The 22,325-nt window shown below is 40.6% G+C and overlaps 1 protein-coding gene across 3 annotated transcripts in view; it reads right to left on the reverse strand.

Annotated features, from left to right (window-relative positions):
- pde7a (phosphodiesterase 7A) overlaps window positions 1-22,325 on the reverse strand; it is a 32,016-nt gene that overhangs the window by 2,111 nt on the left and 7,580 nt on the right. The window contains exons 2-11 of one of the 3 annotated variants that reach the window (XM_014966963.2): window positions 11,792-11,852; window positions 5,387-5,473; window positions 2,875-3,038; window positions 2,698-2,761; window positions 1,470-1,666; window positions 1,249-1,380; window positions 1,047-1,138; window positions 818-962; window positions 636-732; window positions 426-506 (exon numbers count right to left, since the gene is read on the reverse strand). In XM_014966963.2, coding sequence (XP_014822449.1) covers window positions 426-506; window positions 636-732; window positions 818-962; window positions 1,047-1,138; window positions 1,249-1,380; window positions 1,470-1,666; window positions 2,698-2,761; window positions 2,875-3,038; window positions 5,387-5,473; window positions 11,792-11,852 — 1,120 coding nt within the window. Of the gene's footprint in view, window positions 1-425; window positions 507-635; window positions 733-817; window positions 963-1,046; window positions 1,139-1,248; window positions 1,381-1,469; window positions 1,667-2,697; window positions 2,762-2,874; window positions 3,039-5,386; window positions 5,477-11,791; window positions 11,853-22,325 lie in introns of all 3 variants that reach the window. The other 2 variants (XM_014966954.2, XM_014966972.2) reach the window with 2 other exon arrangements.

Consider the following 22,325-nt stretch of genomic DNA (forward strand, 5'->3'; position numbering starts at 1 on the left):
CATGTAAATATGCTTCCAATGTTTCAGTTAGACAGCTCAGGCATTAAGATGCTGACACATTCAGTCAGAATTATGCTAGAAGTTTGTTAGCTTCCTTGCAACTTGCTGAGGCACATTTACCAAATATTCGTAGGGATGGATGCAAACCTTTGAGTCTGCTATGATTTTGGACTAAACATCGATGACAGAAAATTTACAAATTCAAATTTTGAGAAAGAACCGATTCAAAATGAATCATTAAAATCCCCAGATTAATATGACATGCTGGTGGGGCATCGGCTGGGATAATGCTGCCAACTAACAAACGTTTTCTCTCTCCTGACATCAACTTTCTGTAAAACGTTTTAAAACGACATTTGTTGTGGATAGACGTGACACAAATAAACTTAACTGAATTAAACATCACTCGTATCCACCACCCTTACCTATCTGGATGTTGCCGACGGTGTTCGTCTCTCTGTCGCAGAGCGGGCTGACTTGAAGTTTGTGTTTCTTCTCGATGTCTCCTGCACGAGTCAAGCAACAAGTCAAAAGTCAAACCATCTACGTGCGAACAGTTTCAGAGTTAGAACAAAGTAAAGCTAAAAGCACAAAGTTTAAGTGGCCAAACACAACACATGCCATGCAACAGATACCCTGTTCGAAGAACTCCTCCGTCACTTTCTCGCTCCACTGCTTGCTCAGCTCCCAGGGTCTGCAGGGGTTACAGATGTCTGCACACTTCAGAGCCATCTGCACAGGAGACGGAGAGAAAAGCGGGATAAGAACTCGCCCGTCTGCCGACAGGCTAGAGACTGCGTGCATGTGTGTATCCAACCTGCAGGACAAAGTGACGATGGCTGGCGTTGCTCAAGCACAGGCTCTCCTGGTCCAGGTGGGTGCGAAATCTGGACAGGTAGTCGTTCTGTCTGCTGATGTCGGTAGCCAGGATTAAAGAGCCCAGTTCCCTCTCCATGTTCATGCTGTGGTTAAAGAGACAAACGCACGATCAGACATTCGTCTTAGTGCTACAGCCGAGAGGCCTGAGTATTTGTTGCCCAGGTTACCTGTCCTCAGGCGGCAGGTGAGAGAACAGTCCGGTCTCTCTGAGGAGACCCACTGCCGACTTCCAGTGGTGGTTTTCCAGAACCGAGGTATTCTGTTTAATCGAGAAAAAAAAAAAAAAAAAGGAAAGTTGCAACCATTTCAGTTCCGATTTCCTGAACGGCAACTAAGGCGGGTTAGTTCGTAACGTTTACGGCATCTTACTCTATAGAGTGTGGCTAAATAGTGGTCAGTCTTAATGAGGAAGGGCTGATTGACCCCAGGATGGTCCAGGTCGTGTGTGGCAGCCGCAAGAAGTCCCAGCAGGATGTCGTACGACGTTAGAGACTTCGACAGCTGACGGGACAACGGCAACACAGGCATCTTTGTTTTGGCGCGTTTTCCTTAGCAAATAAAACGTGAAAGGCTTCGGCTGCTTGTCTCACCATGGGCTCCTGCAGGTAGCAGTACATGGCCTGTGTCACGTCTGCAGCATGAACGGAGTTGTGATATGGGTTGTCGTTGTGGTAGTCTTCCTGCACCAGGACCAGGAACCTCCAAAGCTTGACCATGTCCAGCTGGAAGAGGTCCACCAGGCCGTACTGGTTGAGCAGGTGGAGAGTCAGGGTGATCAGGCTGTTTCCTGTGCAGAAAGAGTTGCAGTTAGCTTCTGGTTTTTGTGAGCATTCAGTCTTTATTTGATTAACTGCTAGATTTAATGTCTCTGTAAGTAATTGGATCTCTGCATCTCCTCCAGAGTAACCACAGGCTGCTTCTCTTATTAATCCTGTCCCTGCCGGGTCTGTCTGCCGAGTTCGTTGGTCTTCATGATGCTGTTTGTTCACTAATATTCTTTAACAAACCTCTCAGACATTCACAGAACACCTGGATTCATACTGAGATTAAATTAAACGCGACTTCTGTATGTGACACCCTTCTAATATGAAACCCACACATTGTATTACCATTTCAAAATTATGCACTGCTTTGTGTTGACCTGTCACGTTGCATCCCAATAAAAACCCATCCTGCACATCATATATTATCTAGTGATTTAATTTGAGACTAGAAACCGACTGTTTATTCACTCGGGCTGATTTAATCACTCAAAGAAAGTTGACTTTAATCTACTGCTGGAAGATTACCTCTAACAAAGTTATCTGGACTAAAATAGACGACATGAACAAAGGAGAGATTTGATTGTTTTACAAATCTTCAAAAAAAAAAAAAAAAAAAGTTCCCATCATAAAAATATAGCCCATTATTGTCTTAAATTATTGCTGTTAAAATTATTCTTACAATGTTAACTACAGTAAACTTTTTATCTTTTCTGGGGACATTTCTCTAAATTACCTGCACACATTTGAAAGAACTGCATGTCACTGTATTTTCGGAGATGGTTTAGCAAAGTGTGAAATTTTCAGAAAAGACCAAAAAAAAAAAAAAAAAAAAAAAAAAAAAAACTTCGCTTTTAGACCAGTGTCTAAACAAATTACCTTAAAAAAAATTGTTAAAGATTTTTTAAAATGTTTTCCATGTTCAATCTGGGACTTATATGGAGGTTAATCTTAAAACAAGATTAATTGATAAACACAATGTCCACTAGATGGCAGCATTGGTAGCGGTTCTTAAACAGCCTCTTTATTTTTATGCGACCTCACATCTTCTACTCACCATTTGTCAGCTTGTCAAAGAGGAAAATGTCAAAATTCCAGTTGCCAACTTTTTCCAACATGCACTGAAAGACAAAGAAGAGAAGGCATAACGTTAAAGATGCTGGGGGGGAAAAAACCCCCCAAAAAACTTCTTTACGTTGTATTGAGTTATTCTACTGAACGGTGGGCATCGTACTCTAGCCTGTCCGCTGTAGTCTTCGTCGAGGATGTGGAGGGGGATCTGCTGGGGGATTCCCCGCAGCAGGCGGGACGAGTGCAGGTATCGCTGGAAGCTGAGCAGCCTGTGGACCCTCTTTTCAGTACCAGAGTCAGCCGGCGAGGATCCGCAGCTCAGCCGCGCTGCACACAGAAATATTATTCAAACGATGCAACATATGAATGAAACTGTTGGTGTGTCCCCCCCCCTCCCCCAACCCTCCAGAAGCTCATTAGGCTTGGAGAAGCATTTGGCTGGGCACGGCCTCGGTGGGGATCCGACACCAACACAGCGATATCCAAACAGTCGCTGCTGACACAGCCGCCTACTCGTAAGCCTTTCGTCTGGGATCACACGGCAGACATGCTTTGTCAGTGGTCTCTCCCTTTTCATGCACACACAAACACGCACTGTGCAAAGGCGAAGGGTCTGTGCAAACTGCGGCTGTGCTCTGGAAATATGTCAGCGGGAGGTGGGATTACTTTGGGGGTCAAAATGTCAGCAGGAGAAAAATAATAATAATAATAATAATAATAATAATAATAAATCTAAATGAATTTTAATAACATTTAATAGCATTAAACAAAGACACACCTAACTAAGACTTCCAGAAGAGGAACCAACCAACGCCTCTTGTTATCAGAGGCTGGCTTGATCAGTCAATATGCCATAATGGACCTAATGCTAGGTTATGCTTGAATGACCAGTTGAAAGGCTTGGATCATTTAAAGCAACACGCATTGAAGACATATAGGTCGGTTGGAAGTTTATATACACTAATCCGACTGATTTTGTTAGAAATGAGTTTGAATTTATCTTCTCTAGTCCAAATGGGGTCAAAATTAAGCAAACTGGTTTCAATATAGCCGTTCACCTCACCAACGTTTGGTTAACCACATGCTTTTTATAGAAATTAACAGGCTGCAGCCATCGTTCTGGCTCTGAATTAGACCAATCCTCTTGGCAGGAATAGTAGCGCTAATTTATGCAGATTCACTTCCAGGCTGAGAACCGGCGTTTATGTGTAGCGTATACATTTTCTGAAGGACCGAGGAGAGGGCTTTAACAGAAACCCAATGCTAACCTGATGCGTGTTTAGGATTATTTTTCTGCTACTAGAAAAATCCTACAACGTCCAGGTTTCACTCATCAGACCAAAACCATCACATCAGAAGAAAAGGAATTAGAGCTGCAACAAACAATTATTTTAGGAATCGATTAATCTATCGATTGTTTTGACGATTAATCTGATTTTTTTTTTTTTAAATGGCACATTCTGCAGATATTTCTTTGACCACCAGAATCGTTTTTTTATACAATATTAGAAATATGCTAAAAGACGCAAATGAACAAATAACTCAGTTCCTTTTTAAAATAATAATAAAAAATAAACATTTTACTGCCTAGAATGCAATAACGGCATTCTTTTAGTGAACACTTCATCGTTTGTAGCAAAGGATACATCTGCAGATAAATACACACTTCTGACATCAACATGTGAAAAACACAACCCTTTTTCACTTAGGGTGCAAGACTGACCTTTTGATTATGTTTTTGGGGTTAACCAGTTAATAATTAGATAGTGGAATGTGGTTCTTTTTATCTTTAATGCAAAATGTGAATATTTTTACACAGTTTTGGCTTAATTACTGCTCTGAAAATGGCTTCTTTTTTGAGTCTGGATACTCCAGTTAACAGCTGACTACTAAATTATTTGGCAATTATTTCAACTATCAAGTCACCATGATTAACCTGAACAATTATTTCAGACCAAGTCATGATGTCAAACCCTCTACGAGCTGAAAACAATTGGATCACCGGCGTCATCCTCCACACAGTTAATCGAGATTTAAATCACTGTGGACTCAGAGTAGCACCTCCTCCACAACTAAAACCGTAAAGTTTCTGGAGAAACTTAGTTTGGACTTGACGTTTCTGGAGAAAAAGACTGAGAAGTCAAGACGACACTTTAAAACCAAAAAGATTACACCAACTGCAAGGCACGGTGGAAGTAGCATCATGCTGAGTGGACGTTTTGGACCAACTCCTTCCCCTCCAATCAGTAGCTTGAGGAACTTGGACACAGTTGGGTGTTTAAACTGGACAGTGGTGCTTAGCACATCGATGTTGGTTTTAACGCGAGTCCTCTGGTGCGACCCAGACCCGTATGCACATTTATGACCTTGTGTGCATCAAAGGACATTAATAATTCAAACCTGTGCACAAATTATTTTTTCGCAAAAAGCGGTGAAGTTTATCGAGCGTTAGTAATTCTGCCTCACAATGTTTACATTTATCACCAAAAAAAAAAAAAAAAAAAATCAAAAATAATTATGGCATCCATGGCGATGATGAGTGTATGTAAACTTTTGACCGGTCCTATGTGGCTTGGCTGGTTAAATGCATGGGAAACATATTTTCTAGGTGTTCAGTCATGGGTTTGATCTAGTGGGGAAAGATTTAAAGACACTGGACTGAGGTCCATACTCACTGTGAAGAGTTCGGAAGTCTATGCAAAGGTAGGGGTGGGAGCTTCGGCGTTCCGGTTCAAATCCAACCTGACTTCGTACTCTCACATCTCCTAGAAGAAATTAACACTCGTTTCCTCAAGATTTGTACCGTGCAAAAAAAAAAAAAAATACATAAATAAAAGTATCATTGTTCTAAAAACAAAACAAAAAAAAGAACTACTTAGAAGTTATATTTCAAGACTGATCTGATTTACATGATTTTATCCCTTTTTTTTTTTTTTTAAGTGCCATGAGGACGGGCTTGACCACATGATGATGTACGGAGCAGGAGAACAAACCAAGCGCTCACTAAATTTAAACGACAAAAATCAGTGGGATGTTAAACCTTTTCAGTGCCATTTAAAAGAGCTCCTTAAGGAAAGCCAAACTAAATGATCCTGGGTTTCTGGCAACATCCAAAGAAAAGCTCAGAGTTGTTAAATAACTATTTTTCCGTTTTATTTGTTTTTAGAATATGCACATAATAGTTTACAAACACCTAAAAATAAATATTGTAACAATCCCCTCACTACTTTTGTTGCATCTTGCCAGGATAAACTCGACTCCATTTTGTTTTCCCTTTTTGAAGAGTGGCAAGAAAAACTGTGGGACGCACTGTAGTTGTGTGTACATAGCAAATTTTAAATGGCCATAATCATTGTTTTTAATTTAGAGTTTAGAAGGAACTCTAAACTCGGGTAAGATCTTTGACATTATGCCGAACTAGGCTGCAGTCTGGGGCTGTCTACCAAATGGCGTTTTTTAAAACTGCACTCCACACACGTATATAAATCTGTAAGCTTTGTTATTCTGCAGATGTTTGCGTTCAAATGTCTATTGAATGTGTTAATGAAAAGGAAAAATGTGTGAATAGCTTAATTTGAAGTTTGACACATTTTTGGGGTGGGGGGGGGAAATGCAAATAAAAATGAATTAAAAAGTTGCCTTTCGATTCTTGTCAGAAAATAGTTTTCCTTTACTTTGGAGATTTGACAGAAAACCCTTCGAATAAGAAGAAGAATTTTAACGTATCTGTTTATTGGAATAGCTACAACCAGGTCAATAATATGGTAAAACCCATCACGCTGGCATTCTCAGAAAATTAAGAAACAAGCAGAAGCTGCGATTTCAGAAAGTACGATTTGACCCAGGTCTAGCGGGTGCTATTCATATGCAGGAACAGTCGCACACAAACACACACTCCCATGTCCCAGAAGAGGAAACAGACAGATAAGTGAACAGCTGAGCATGCAGTGCCATATCAGGACAGTCTGCTCTACTATTAGTACCCAGAGCCACTGAGGGCGACCTGGAGTCGAACTACGACCGGTTTTAGTAGTCAGGCGGAGGAGCGGGCTCCGAAGCTGGACCCCACGGACGGCGGACGGATCAGCATGTAGACTGCAGTCAGGAGCGAGATTATAGTGAGGTGGCAGAACGATGCTGTGACGCTGATGCAGCAAAATGCCAGAGTGTTGATTCCAGGCAAGGCTCTACAGAGCCTCCCAAAAGTATCCATGCCCCTAAACCTTTCCACGTTTTGTCAGGTAAAAAAAAAAACAAAATAAAAAACAACCAATTGAAGTTTTGTGCGATAGACCAACACAAGGAAGCACGTACTTGCAAATAAGTGCAAAAAAAAAAAAAAAATCTTTTTAAAAAACGGCCATGTACTGTTGATCCACCCTTTGCTGCAACAACAGATGCGAGTGTTTTGAGGCAGATCTCTTCCAGCTTTACTCGTTTTGAGATGGAACTGACTCAATTATTTGCAAAATAGCTCAGATTCAGTCAGATAGCATAAGTGTGAATACCAAGTTTCAAATCCTGCTACAAATTGGGGATAAGATCAAGTTTCAATGCATTCAATTTCCAGCTTGATCAAAGGTTGATACTCGATTACGTTAATGGCCTATGAGCTAAGTTTGAGAAAGCCAGAGGGTGGAAATTAGGAGCAAACTTTCGATAAGGACATGAGGTCATGTGTACCACATCCTGTGCCCTCTGTGCCAAAGGAAGAGCGAGTTGAAAAGGAGCCACACCACATGTAGGCTTAGTAAGACGGAGAGGAAATATGTCAAAATTAGAAAAATATGAGGAACTGTAAAAGACGTTTCAACCAGAACCTGCAGCAGTAGGCTAGTGCAGCAACCTGCAGCAGAGCATCAAACTAGTACTGTCAAATCTTCGCCTTAGCTCTGAGTCGCTGATTTTTACTGTGTAGCTCTCGAGACTCGTTAAGAACCAGGGCTTTTGCGCTCTGGAGCCATCTTTGGCTCAATATCCCACTTAAAGGTTTGTCACTGCTTTGCAATCTATGTGGAAAAACTGACCAACTTCCTTGTCGCTTGCAGTAGAAAGCATTCCCTCAGCCTGATGGTGCCAAGCCCCACGTTTCGCCATGAGGATGGTGCGCATTGAGCAGAGTCGAGCTTTTGTCATCTGATGGAGAAATCGTTTCCCACGTTTGCCGTGTCTCGTACGAGGTCAGTAGAGATCCACAAACAAGATATCACTCCTCCCTTAAAAAGAAACAGCCAACCGATTCACCCACCCGAGTTGTGGATCTCTGCAACTCCTCGGGAATGACTATGGGCCTCGACTGTTCCTCTAGTTAATGTTCTCCATTTTAGGTTTGTGCCATACTTTTATCATCTTCCTACGGTTCATAAAAAGTGCTTCGGTTTAAAACTTGACACATTGTTTTATAGAAAGAGATTAGATCCTTACTCGTAAAACCGTTTACAATCACGCATCTCTCTTCTTCATCGTCAGTAATTTACTGGTGTGTGTTGGTCTATCACAAGAAACCCCAGTAAAAACATTGATGTTTGTGGTTGTGACCAATTGTGGAAATAGCTTAAGGGGTATTTCTTTTCACAAGGCTCTGCACATGGAAGTTAACTGATCAAGGAGCTAGACATCGAAATGTTACGTTCCCAGCATGGCACGTCAGATTGTCATGTGTGCATCGAAATTAAAGAGCAAAGTCGCACGCATGTGAACCCACAACCGGCACGTTACTTACTTGCAAACAGCTGTTTGAACACTACACAAGCTCCTATCAAAATACCAAAAACTTTGAATTACAATTCAAGGCATAAACAATGCTTCACAATTTGTTGAGAAGGACTTTGATCTGGGGGGAAAAAAAAAGAAAAAGAAACGATGGATAACTAAAAACACAAGAGTGCATGCATTCCTGGGCACTGAGTGTGTGTTTGTATGTATAAACATCTGTCACATGTGCAGATACATGTGCTTCGGGTCAACATCGAGTGTGTGTGTGTGAGATTAGTGTGTTTTTGAGAGTCACAGAGTCCATGTTTCCCCCCCACCCCCAATGGTGCATTAGTGCCGGTACTCTGGGGTGGATGTAGGTCAGGTCATTATAACTGATGTGGCAAAAGCTCTGAGTGCTGCTATTTGAAAGCACATCAGCATTAAGTTAGCCGGCTAAAGCCGGGCACAGGCAAACACCAGTCTGCATTAGCGTGCTTCTCCTGCGCACACGCCACTTAATCTAAAAAAAATAAAAATAAAAAAATCCTGCAGACACAGATGCTTTATGCCAATGACGTACGAGACTGCCGTCATACTTGGCCATGGAAAATGATTAAAAACCCCCTTCAGTCAGCTCAGCCAAGGCTCTGAGTGGCCGTTTCGTGCATGAATTATGACAGACTCACTAGGATTAAGTGGATTAAATCATCCACAGGAATGATTTTTATTTTATTTCTTTTTTTTTTAAATAATATTTGCCTTTCGAAGAGTTTTTCACACGTCCACCAAGGTGGTCAACATAAACTTAGACTTTGAAATACAAATTGATATTTTATACTGAGTGAGCAGAAAACAAGCCCAAATCTAAGACTCTAAGGAAAATGTGACCTCGTCTCTGACTCCTGAGCTCTCTGTGCTTCTCCTTCTCATTCTTCTCGTTTTGCTTTTTGTTGCTCAACGGTGTATTTCAACAACGCGCATTCCCCACAAAAACAACAGTGACACGGCTGAGCGTCGTCATCAGTAAACTCAATTGGAGGTATACAGATCTAGGGTGCACACACCAGTCCTATTTGGTCTACTTTAACCAAACACTGGTTTGTTTGTCTAGAAAGTTTGGTTCGGTTTGACCAGGCAAACTCTGGTCCACCTGCAAACCCAAGTCTCGGTTCGGTTGAAGTGAACTCTGACGCGGTTCCAATGCATATGTGGATGGCAAATGTACTGAATATCATTCCAAAAGCAGAACAGACTCTGTAACGTAGGACATCCTGGTTAAATACAACCTAAACAAACGTACGAGTCTGGCTCTAATAGGAGAAATGCCTTGTGGTCTTTTGCCAAAGACAAAAGAGAAATCCTACAACCACTAAAATCCGACGCCACTCCATTTTTGTTACATTATGTAAAGAAGGCAGTTGTGCTCCGTGTCTTCTTCAGCGGTTTTCATGTTGTTTCCTTTCGGGGTTCGTGGTGGAGCGCCGCCACAGGCAAAAGGGAGAACCTGGTTTATTTGACAGTGCAGTGTGAAAGTGAACCGCACCAGCTGAAACTGTAACAAATGTTGCAACTTTGGTCCTGATAGAACCAAGTTTACTGTACTGTCTGATTTTAAAACACCCTAAGAATCCACTTACAACTCGTATATTGCAGTTTTTCCCTTTCTTGAGAGACATTCAGAGGCCCCGTCTAACATCATCTCCATTTAGATATTAGCTCCACTACACTATATGACGGTCTCTGATTTATATCAGTTCAGCCTTTTAAACTAAAATGACACGAGCTGTGTTAAAAGTTTTTACACTTTTTAATGTGTAAATAAAAAATTTTACCTGATTCTTCTCTGCTGTTATTTTTTATAATATTCTGGTCATTTGAGTAAAATATTAGCATCCTTTATCTACATAGTACACAAAGTAGAATCCCTAAAATTTGCTTCTGATTTGCTTTTTCGGGATCTAGGCTAACTTAATTACAACAAATTAAAATGATAAATCAACTTTTTTTGGACTAAAATAAGGACTGAAATATTCTACATTAAGTGCTGATTGTCTATATGGTTTCTAAAAACAGTTTACAGTTTAGTGTTTTAGTGCATTTTAAAATCAAATCAATTTTGGTGCAACCTCTATTTTACGTTGACTTGAGACCAAAAACAGTTGTGAAATTGTTGCTTTTTTAGTTTAGTTTTTTTTGAATGAGTGTCCAAAAGCAAAACCAAATACTGATGGGTGAAATGTTAAAATCAAGTTGTGATTAGATGAACCAAAGACAGGGCACATAATTGATAACCTTTAAGCCTAACATTTATGGGTTCGAACAGAGAGAGGGAGCCGGAGGTCCCAGAAAAAAACACCACAAAGAAGAGAAATGCCTTGGTCAGGATTCGAAGAGCTTCCAGGTTAATCTCTTCCTATTAAAGGGCTGGTTAGATATTTATGTAATATTCAACATTTACAAAAGACTACTGGCAGGGTATATTTGAAGAAGAATACCTTGCCAGTACGTGCAGCTACACTGGTCGGCTAGAAGGCGGCAGAGTAAGGAGTAACAAACCACACACACACACGTACACAGCTTTTCAATAGCCATCTACGGCAGTGACCACTGTGCAAGAAGGCGTTTGACTTACAAGGAAGTAGTTAAATCATGATGGAGCCGGAGGAGAATAAAAGTATAAAAGTATATGGATCTTATGATTAAATAAAAAAGTTAAACAGTTTTCAATTTTATTGTTTCCCGGTAAGATCCTTCTACAGTTTGAACTTCGCAGGTCAGCATTTGAGCGACTCTTCTCCGATTATTCCCTTGCTTCCACTCAAAAAAGTGTTTGTACTAAGGGACAGAAGCTGCCTTCACACTCCCACATCAACGATAAATAGACAGCCCGCAGTGGTATAACCAGCCTCTAATCACATCCATCCCCAATAACCTTATTGATTAGGAAGCAGCTGCTGATCCAGCTCCTTCCGAGACGCATTTCGCTCCATCTGACTGGCAGATCTATCAGTCCTCCATCCTCTCTTCCATTTTCTAAACTGCTTACTCTGGTTGGAGTCACTCAGGGCAAATGGATGGTGCTACACACATACAGTATGTACACAACGGCACGTGGAAAAACACCAGTCAGCCCAGCTACACACCAGCTCTTACTCTGGCGAGGGCGGAAAGTCTGTACTTTAAATCTGATAAAACCCAAAAGACTCCCGGTGTTGCAAACCAAACTTGGTGTGACGGAGATAAAAACAAAAGCAGGGATCAAGTTATTTAAAATATAAACTGTATAAACTAGCCACTGGGAATACACAACAACCACTAAACATTTCTAACATCTGCAAAGTGTTCATGTGTGTGTCTGAGGGTGAGGACAGGGAAACACTTACCTAGCATACGAATGTACAGCGCCGTCTGATCAGAGCTGTCATAGGAGATGGCCCCTCGTCTCTGCAAAGAGAGAGATGTAATCAGATGTAATCGGCAGTTCATGTTAAAAAAAAATAAGATAACACTTTGCTTGTTTTCTCCAGAAATGACTATGACCCTTTTCAAACTGACTCATATCAGTGTCACATCGTCTGCTGCTTTTTGAGATATTTTAGCCTACTTCATGCTGTCGAACAGGTTCTATTAAAGTGACTTCTAGCCTTGTGGCTAAGCGAAACTGCTTTACTACTGTTAATTTACAAATTAAAGTAAAAATGGCGTCATTTTAAAACTAATTTGTTTTTACGTCAACATTTTTAATGATTTGAAATCATTTAAAATGTGGGAAAACACAGAACAAACTTAAAGCACTTTTTCACAGAACGATACAGGCATCATTTTCAGATGGATGTACTTAGTATCTGCTCCGTTTGCTGCTAATCTGTGTGCAGATGAGCGTGCGCATACATCACTGCTACACTGATAAACATGTTCCTGCTTCGTATCACCAGCCTGATACGGCGCTGCTATCAGTCATGCGAAAAACACATGTGCAACGAGGAAACGCACACACACACACACACACACAAGTATAAATGCGACCACAAACACGCGGTGTTGTACAAGAAGGTAATTATAAACACCGGTCCCAATTGGACCCCACCCAGGACGCTTGGATTTACTTCCCTTTGAAAGCCTGTCAAAAAGCTCTGCTGCAAATGCACAGATGGTAACGTGTAGATTAAAAAGGGAATAAATAAATAACTCTTCCCTTTTCTGACGTCAGCCGGTGATGCGAGATAGTCAGGAAAATTAGCCTCTGGCTACAATCTTGTGTGTTTACATTTACACCGTAAATGTTCCTCAGCACACAGGCCATTCCTGTTTCAATGTAAATGACACTGAAATTAATAGTTAAATGCATCCAAGTCTGTTTACATCAAGTAAACACTAATAACCAATAGGACATTAAATAGTTTTAATGATTTAAACATTGTAAATATCCATCGAATGTGACCAAAAGTTATGTTAATTGTTAAGATATATAAAAAGCTAGTCTAAATCTACCGTAGCTTTAGACTTTTTTAGCACATTTGTCCCAATCCTGTTCAGGGCCCTGAGAAAGTGTCGGCCCCACTAAGTCAGGCAGTCAGTGTTAGCCAGGCAGCTATAGCGTTAGCCAACCTAACTATCATTTTTCCAATCTTTACCATGACACAGACCGTAAAAAAGACTGTAATAGTTGCTGCAACTTTCTTTCAGTGCCGCATGATCTGCTCTGCGTGCTGGGAGCTGAAATATTCCTCCAGGACTTATGGAGATGGGGTCAGGAAATCGGTCGCCAACGTCTCTGCAGATCCCACACATCCTGGACACGAGTTGTTCAGACCTTTGCCTGAGAGTTGGTGCTGCTTGCAAAAACCAGTCCCAACACTTTACAGAGTGCTCGGCTAATCTGTTTACATGTGCAATATTCTAGCCCATCTTGGAAAAAAAACGACTGAGTGAACACGGTGAGCATATGAAACCAAAGTTAAATGCATCAAAGTTAAATGTGTTTTTGCACAAAAACAAAATGGATTCCGAAAATTTAACAGCATTCAAAACTAAGCATTTCATTTTAGATTAATTTCTGGACATGAAGTGAAATGCAATACAAGCTAAATTATCAACCAGACTTTATCAAAACAGAGTTTGCAGCATTGGTCTTCTGCAAACTAATCCAGATGAAAATAAAGTCAGTGGGAGAAAGACATGAGTGAACTGACAACTGCAGAGCTCTGTGTGGCGAGTCTTATCTTTAGAAACAAGCAATTAAGACTGTACGGGTTTTAGGTGACAGTTTTCTTTACCTCACTAACCTCAATAGCAGCTTATTAAAGCCGAGATGCAGAAACTGCTGGTGTGATAAATTCTCTTTAGCTTTTAAAGAAAAAAAAAGAAAAAAACACACACTGGCTACGTACAGAGCTATGGGGCGTTTTACCCTGACACATAATAAAAATGGTACATTTACAAGCATGGGAATGGAGGCTTGTGTTCTACCTTGTGTTCTCAGTCTAGTTTCATTTAGATTATTTAAAAAGATTTTTGTCTTTTCTTCACAACTTACCAAGAGAAATGCTTATAATGGTGCAAAGTTTCTCTGTTAATTTTAAATGCTAACTTTTAAAATTGCTGTATTTTCTTAAACATAATTAAAAAAAACAACAGTTTTTAAAATGAACATTGAAACTGAATCTCATTGCCGCACTTCACAACTAAAACTCTAGATCTGTTTGATTTTCTGTCAAAATAAAGAGATGTCAGTTCAACTGGAAATGCTGTGTCTGTGTTGTGGACTTTATAAATGTGCAGGAAATGTTTTGATGATGCGCGTCATTGCTTCATGCAAAAGTTATCCTCTTAATCTCGCAGCTTCAACCTACTAGGTGGCCAGTAAAAGTCATTTAACTTTTGCTTCAGTCAGAATAGTTTTCTTGGCTTAAGTTGTTTCCAGCCTTGTATCAGTGGCTGCTTGAACTTGTTTACAAAAAAATAATAATAAATAATGAGGCATTCTGCTCGAAGCAGTTCAATGAGAGTCTGTTTTATAGCATCAATGACAGACGAACTGATAAAACCCTCCCTCAAGTCTTCACAATAAAAGTTTTCACCACACACACTGTGTTCTGAACATCATTTAAGCTGGCAGTGAGAGTATTAGTTGTGGTAATAATATTTATACTGAAGATAAACTGACAACTGTGAAGGATTTTTGCATGATAAACAGAAGATTTCCATCCCGGTACATCCTCCTCTTGAAAAAGCAGAATTTTAATATCTTGTCGTTTCCCCTTGGAGCGAGCTAAAACTGTAAGGCAAAGCCGTTTAAAATCTGTCCCGTTTTGTGCTAAATGCGCCGTTATGTCTTTTCATGATAAACTAAAACTTGCGATTTAAAAAACCTGATCTTTTAGCCACATTTCCCAGCCTTGCTCTTTATCTAAACCAGTATCTAGAGCCAGCTGGTCCTTCCAGGCCAGAGGCATCTGCAGCAGGAGAGTCACAATCAGAGTGGGAGCCGTGGCTGGCTTCACTGCTCTAAATGTATATTTGCTCTGTCGACAACCAGCTGCTTGGAGCTGCACTGAGGTGTTGGCTCACCTCATTTTGCACTCTGCATATGCTGGCGCCCCTCCAGGCCGCCACTTCGCTCTTCTTTCTGGGGCGTCCCTTGCATACAGTTAAGAGGAATGACATGTTTAATGGATGGCTGAGTTAATGGATGTTTGAGTGAGCAACGAGAGTCCGGCTGGACTTGCAGCTCTTAGAAAAGGTCTGCCAACTTAAAAACAAAATTAGCTTTAAACTTGTGTTTTGGCTAAAAGTAAAAGGAAAGTAACTTTTAAGAAAGAAAAAAAGCGATAAAACCTGACAGCACAGTGACATCTTGTTCATTCTGTCTGTTTACTATGATAATTTGAAGACAACTGTCTGGTCAAACCTCAAACACAGACAAACACAAATGATCCTGCTCGTATGCTCATGACTTCGTATCCTTGGGCTTAACCGTGGCTCCACTTCACACACACACACACACACACACCTAACAGCGCCTGTCCGATGAGCTCATGACAGCCGCCAATCCAAAGCTAATATTTTACCAGCTAGCAAACACCTCGAGTCAGGGTGTGCAAAGCTGTATTTTAGTGTCAACAAGACTCTGTATTTACACACAGTGCAAGTGTTTAGTTTTGGCATTATATATTGTGTGCATGTATGCATGGGTTCGTGTGCGCATGAGTGCAAGACGGCGGTAAACGTAAAGTGTGGGAACGACACGATGCAGTCTCGGGGGGGATTTAGAGTCGAGAACGGTCTGTGTGGAAAAACCAAAGGTTTTCGTCAGAATTTGAACGGGAACAAAAAAATCTAAACAATGCGTATGTGCAGTCACGGTGTTGCGAACAGATTTATGTCCTGAACAAACGGGAAAGTTTAGTCTTACTGTCAAAGTGGCAGAAAGCAGACACCCCTGTCTTTCACCCGCCCATCACGCTGTCTGGGTTCAGCAGGAAATAGTGCTGATTTGTAGGAGCGGCGCATTAGAGCGGAAGGTTTCATGTTGGTCAGCTAAAGACAAAGGAAACTTCTTCACAGCTCCTATTTGGGGCCCACTGCTGTGCACGTTTCAGCTGAAATGATGCAGATGTCACATACGCGTGCAATGCATGACATGTTTACACCGAGTGGAGCAGCAGACGCATTTAACGAGGAGGACAAAGACTTCTGAGTTATCAGAATCAAGAATAATTTAAATGTTTTACATTCAAAAGTTTGTGTTGATGTCTTTAAAATGAATTTTTTAATTTAAATGAAGCACTAATAGTGACACATTTATAGGGCTGCAGCTTTTTTAGTAGGCATGCCCTCACTTAAAAAAAAAAAAAAAATTAATACAAAAATGTCTAAAATGAACAATAACAAAATTTTTAAAAATACTCCAACATATTGATTTTACAGTTACATTGCTATAAATAAAATGCATGTGTTTATTTTTATTTTATAAAAATATTAAAGCAGAAATGTAGCATGCATATTAAACTTAGTTTTCAAATCCACATTGCTCTATAGGTGTATCTCAGTCAAAATATGACCTGAAAGTTCATTAATTTGTTAATAAAACACTAAATGAAACTCCTTAGTTGTTATTCAAAACTTTTGATTCCACTGATTTTGATCATTATTGCTTAATGTTCATAAAAACCCACAATTCAGTTCATCAGAATAATAAAACATAACAGAAATGTTATGTCATTGCATATCAGTCATGCAATCATAAGCAAGACTGCTAATGTTCTCTACAAGAAAGGTAAGACAAAAATGTCTTAGCTGTAGGAACTGGATGTTTGTAGAGCGCCATACACAAGCATATTATTGGAAAGGTTAGTGGAAGGAAAAAGTGCGGCACAAGCAACAGCGAAACCCAACCTCAGCCTTAAACTATGATTGTGAAGCAAAGAGTTTGTAGTAGATTCAGTAAAACTTCCTTTTCCGTGATATGTACATTTTTATTACATCTCATGATCGAAGAGAACGTACCCAGCAAAGATCAGAGGTTTTAAGTAAAAAAAAAAAGATTTTTCAAAAGAAATTTACACTTTACAGAGCTAGTACCTGGAAAAGCCATCCATTGCCAACATCAGATATGTGATGTTTTCACTACGAAGCAACTAGAATGTTTTCATTTCATGACCGCTTTCTCTTAAAGCTCAGTCTTTGTCCTCAGGCTTGTTGTCTTGGGAGGAAATATGGGTGGTACAGTCCCTATATCTCGGCGTTTGATCAGTGACGCTAACCAGAGTGTCATAGCAAAGCTAATCTGCCGGCTGATCACAGGCTGAAAAACAAAAACGGATAGGGGCTTTCTGTTAACTTTTATTTCATCACAACCTTTGTTAGTCAATTAGCCACAGGAGCACACAAAGACAGGGCTTGACTCACTGAAGAAAGGGAAACGTAAAAATATTTGATGTTTTTAGCACTGGTTTTATTACACTTGGGTGGATTAAGGAGATCGTCGGCGAAAGAGTCAAGAGATAAACCAGCAGAGAGCAACACAAAACAAATGTGGCAGGCAAAATATGTGGATGCTGTTGCAGTTTTTAAAAATAAAGTCACAAGAAAGCACGAAAGATGTAGGAAGCCATTTTGAAACAAATGTGTTTCTCTTACAATTTCATGACTGTTTTCTAAATTCATTACGTCTAAAGATAATAAAAAAGAAAATGTTTTACCACTGAACACTATAAAAGAAAAAAAAACAGTCAACCGAAGTTGGAATAGGTAAGACCAGGTGGGGAATTGGGATTTAAACAGGACAAATTAGTAAAAATATCATATAATTTTAGTAATATTAACATTTTCAGGCACTCCAACCAGAATCCAAACATGGATCCGACAGAAATCCGCAGAGCGAGCTAAAGGTAATACTCATTCATGCCAGTGCATACGTGCAGAAAGCTAAACAAATACAAAGAGCTACATCACTGCTTTTATATCCCAAATAATGAACACGTACTATAAAAAGGTAAAACTGATGTTTAACTAACTACACACCAGATATTTCAAAGTGTAACTTCAAACACCGAAGCCCAGTTGTTATAAAATAACCACCAAGAAATCAGCGCACACAGACAACACGGGAAAACAAAAGACTAAATCGTTACCGATCTGCATTTAATACTTCCCTTTACGGTCGTCAGGTTCAGCATTTTTGATACGTCAAACCTCCCGGGTATATTTATTATGTAGAGTTAAATCAGCTGACTGGACCGCTTTTTTTTATGTCGTTTTGAAAAATGGCATCAAATGCCGACTCTGACCTCAAGAACTGCAAAGCTTTTCTAAATTGGAAAAGTATTTATATGCAATCAGGTGACTCATGTACACAGTTTATAAATGCCAAATTAAAAGTGATTGTTTGAAATCTGCACTAAAGCTGTGCCTCCAGGTGACCTAGTTCACCTTTGTAGACTTTAAAAAAAAATGCCACGTGATCTGATCACAGGTCTGGTTTCCTTTTTCTCCACTTTCCCTGAGAATTTCAGTGAAACCACAAATCTCCACAGCTGCAGAGTTCAAAACAGCTCGCGATATCAACAATGTTCTCATGTGAGCAGAAGACTCAATTCAGGCCGGGCCTGCACGAGCATGCGGCTGAAATGCGTCCCGCGTACATATCCGTAAGCAGGAACAATAATGCCAGTTTCTGCTTTTGAGTGCATTTTGCCTTGCAGCCCTCGGCGTTCGCCGCGTTTGATTCGCCTGGCCCCCAGAGTTGCACTTAGCTGGTGTTCCCCCCGCAGCACTTTGAACACAAACTAAACACCGCTTTGTTTGGAGTGTGCTGCGAGCGTAACAATCTGCTCATTGTGCTCTGCAATGTAAGCTCGTTTACATACGTCTCCGCTCCTTATCTCGGCTTAGTCCAACAGCCTGAGGTCAGAACGCTCAGGTTTCTGAGGTCAGGACCTAGTGTCAAAAATTCCTGATAGAGTAAGCAGCCCGGGGCTTTGGTGTCTGTCATTTTCTGACTCCTCTAGTCCCAGAGATAGTAGAGGAGAAAAAAAAGGGAACAAAAGGTTCATGTATATGAACTCAAATTGACCTTACAGGCAATTGGTGAGATTTTAAAAGTTTTATTTCAGAAAGAGAACATAAAACACACTAGAGGGGTTTAAGCTAAAACGAAGACAAAAAAAAAAAAAAAACGTGTAGCTTAGCTTTGTGTTTGATCTCCTCTTTCAGTCCACTGCCTTTCAAATGCTATCAGAGCCATACAGCTTCCTTGTATCAAAGATAGGTGTAAAACCTGCTTTTATTGTGTTATTACACTTTAAACATGGGGTGTAACCGAGGATAGAATGGCTACAGACAGCCAGCGGAGGCTAAGCAAATGAGCCCCAGCACTAACCTCATAAACCGACATATCACAAACAAAGGAAAAACACACACACACACACACACACACGCAAATCCCCCCTCCGAGATAAAAGCAACAGACTCAATGCCGTTTCATAAACTAAACGTTTCCTTCCGAGTTGTGACCCAGCGCGGAGCTTTGCTGTGTGGGACAGCACATTCCAGCAACCGAGCGCTAAGCCATAAACACGGGCAGACTTGGAGAGAGGGCGAGTGACTCCATCTGTGTGTGTGTGTGTGTGTGTGTGTGTGTGTGTGTGAGCTTCAGCAGCTACACGCACAAGAAGTCCTCCATGGAGTCTACCTGGTGGAGGAGTGGTTTAAGAGCGCCGCGATCAGTCTGACACACTTCAGCTGCTGTGAATTTTAAGAGCAGGCCGCTGGATTGATGAAGGGGGGGAACTGACCCTTGATATCTCAGCAAACCAAGTGACAATGAGCACGGCTGCAGGACAAAGCTGCACGCTCGTAAGGCAACTTATGATTTTTTTTTTTTAATTTTTTTTTACTGGCAGGGAAAGTGCCATAAAATAATTCACTTTACACAGAGTGCTCCATCTGCCCTTTGTGTACCTGGGCTTTTAGCGTTGCTGTATGAAACGAGCAGAGTAACGAGGAGATGCTTCAGATTCTCTCCGGCCGTCTAACACTGTGCAGGAATTTCATTCATTTAAATGTCATCCCCCGACTCTGATTGCCTCTCGGGATCAACTAACTGCCCCCTCTTTTCTTAACCTTCAGGGCAAACAAAACCGTGGCTCTCATTGTAGGTGAAAGCTGCAAGAATAAAACCTATGATTCACATTGTCCGTCTTCCTTCTTTGGATCCAATGCTTCAAATGTATGTTTGCAGGTACCGGAGAAATATGGGTAATATTTACATTTGTGCTGTTTTACTTTATTAAAAAATAAATAAATAAATCAAACCTGAATGCAGCTGCTGTTTTGACAACAACCTTGCTGCATTGCAATACAGTTTCTTGTTGATTTTACCAAAACATCTGCATGCCCCCCTAAAAAAAAAATAAAAAACAGTTTCACAATACATATACCCTTTACTAGTAGCATTCCACAACCCTCTAATGGCTGCTGTTTGTGCACTTTTCCACCGAATTTTCTTTTCTTCCACTAAACTTTTCATTAACTTGCGGCTCTGAATAGCAAGCCTATTTAGTTAAGATCTTTTTGGCTTGCCCTTCTTGTGGAGGACGGGTCAGCAGTGTGCTCCTTTATCGTATAAAGCAGTGGTCCCCAACCCCCGGTCCGAGGACCAATTGGTACCGGGCCGCGCAAGAAATAATTAAATATTTCCGTTTTATGTATTATTTGAGTCTGGAGGATCTTTTATTTTGAAAATCATTTAACCGGATTCTCTGTTACTTGTGCGCCAACACTGAGCCCACAAGCAGCAAAATGAGTAAGAAACGGATCAGATGTCTTTGTAAAGTTTCTTTGCAAAGGGGAAAAGGCCCAGAGAAGAGACGGGAGGATGGATTTATCCCGGACCGGTAGGTGAGTCAAACATTACAAGCCGCTCTGCGTAACATGCGGCGACCGGCTGCTAATGAGGCAACGAAGCTTCAAACTGCTTCGCCACGTAGAGACCCAGCAGGCTGTGGATATAAGCAACACTTCGGATGTTATTGTCTCCATCACTCCCAGATGGGACCGTCAGAGAAACAAGCTCAGGGCTCCCGTTAGTCATTATCGTGAGCTAAAATTTTCACGAAAGTAAAATGCTCGTTTTTGTGGCGCATCTGTACCTTATTTTGAAGGGATATGTAAACGTTACCATAGCAACCAGAGTCAGAGACCGTTTGGGCAGTGGTCGAGACGAGATGAGTAGAGCTTGTCTGGTTTAGACGGCAAGATTTAAGGATTGTCGGCCGATTCTCCAAACCTCTGTGATCACAGAGCTGATAAAAGTACAACAGGTTCAATCGGTTCGTGTCTCATGGCAGGAGCAACACGAACCGATTCCAGTCAAGAACATCGCGATTCCAGAGAATAATCCATAAAACCCCCAACATAGCATACGGGAATTTAGAATGACCAAACGCGGATGACGATGTAGAAGCAATAGTGACAGTTTGTGGACTTATTTTAAGAGATAAAAGAAACAAAAAGAAAAGGCGGTGGATAATAGACGACGGGAGCAGCCGCTCTATTTGCTGCACTATGATTTGGAAGCGACTATGTTTTTTCATAGTTAACATTTTTAACTTAATAAACATAATAATAAACATTTCCACATATCATCTCCGATATCCACCGTACTCTCAGTTGCGCGATATGTCAGCTGTTTGGGATTCCCGTCTGTTCTTACATCGCCACGCTTTCTGATTGGCTACCCGTCTTCAGCAGGTTGTATTATCGTTCCCAGTCAGGGAAAACCCCACAGGCTGCGATAAAAGGGCCAAGACAACCCAAATTGGGCATATTCAAGATTTAGCGGGAACACCAACATGCAGAAGCCTTATCTGACAGTTCACGACTTAATTTAACGCATATTTTTGTGCATCAATTATGTGGCTACAAGCAATTTTATGATGACGTGTCTCACTGGAGCTGCTTGTGTAAAGTTGTTGATTTTACTCAAGAATTGTGAAACATTTTCTAAGTCACATGTTAATATTTCAGCCATTTAAGAAAATTATATTTTATCAATTTGAATTAGACTAAGAATCATAAATATAAAAGTGGCATGCACCTTTTGATACATTGCGATAAATGCAAGTTATTTTTAGGGCCAATGACAAAAAGGATGTAAAACAAAAATAATTGAGGGTTAAAATCAAACCAATAGTTTTTAAAAAAAATCTACCAAAACTTTAAAGATGTGCATTACATTAGTCAGCTTGGGTAGTTATTGTGTGTCTGAAAGTGTGTCAATGTGTAAAACCACTTTTGCTTGGTTGATTGCACTCATCGTTGCAGCACAAAAACATCGCGGTCATGTGACATCAGCACCCCCCCTTCCTCACAGACAGAGACAAACGTGATGTGAATCATGAAAAGTGTCTCGGT

This window comes from Poecilia mexicana, unplaced genomic scaffold, assembly GCF_051168715.1.
Source record: "Poecilia mexicana isolate PSO_F unplaced genomic scaffold, ASM5116871v1 scaffold_20, whole genome shotgun sequence".
NCBI classification, from domain to species: domain Eukaryota; kingdom Metazoa; phylum Chordata; class Actinopteri; order Cyprinodontiformes; family Poeciliidae; genus Poecilia; species Poecilia mexicana.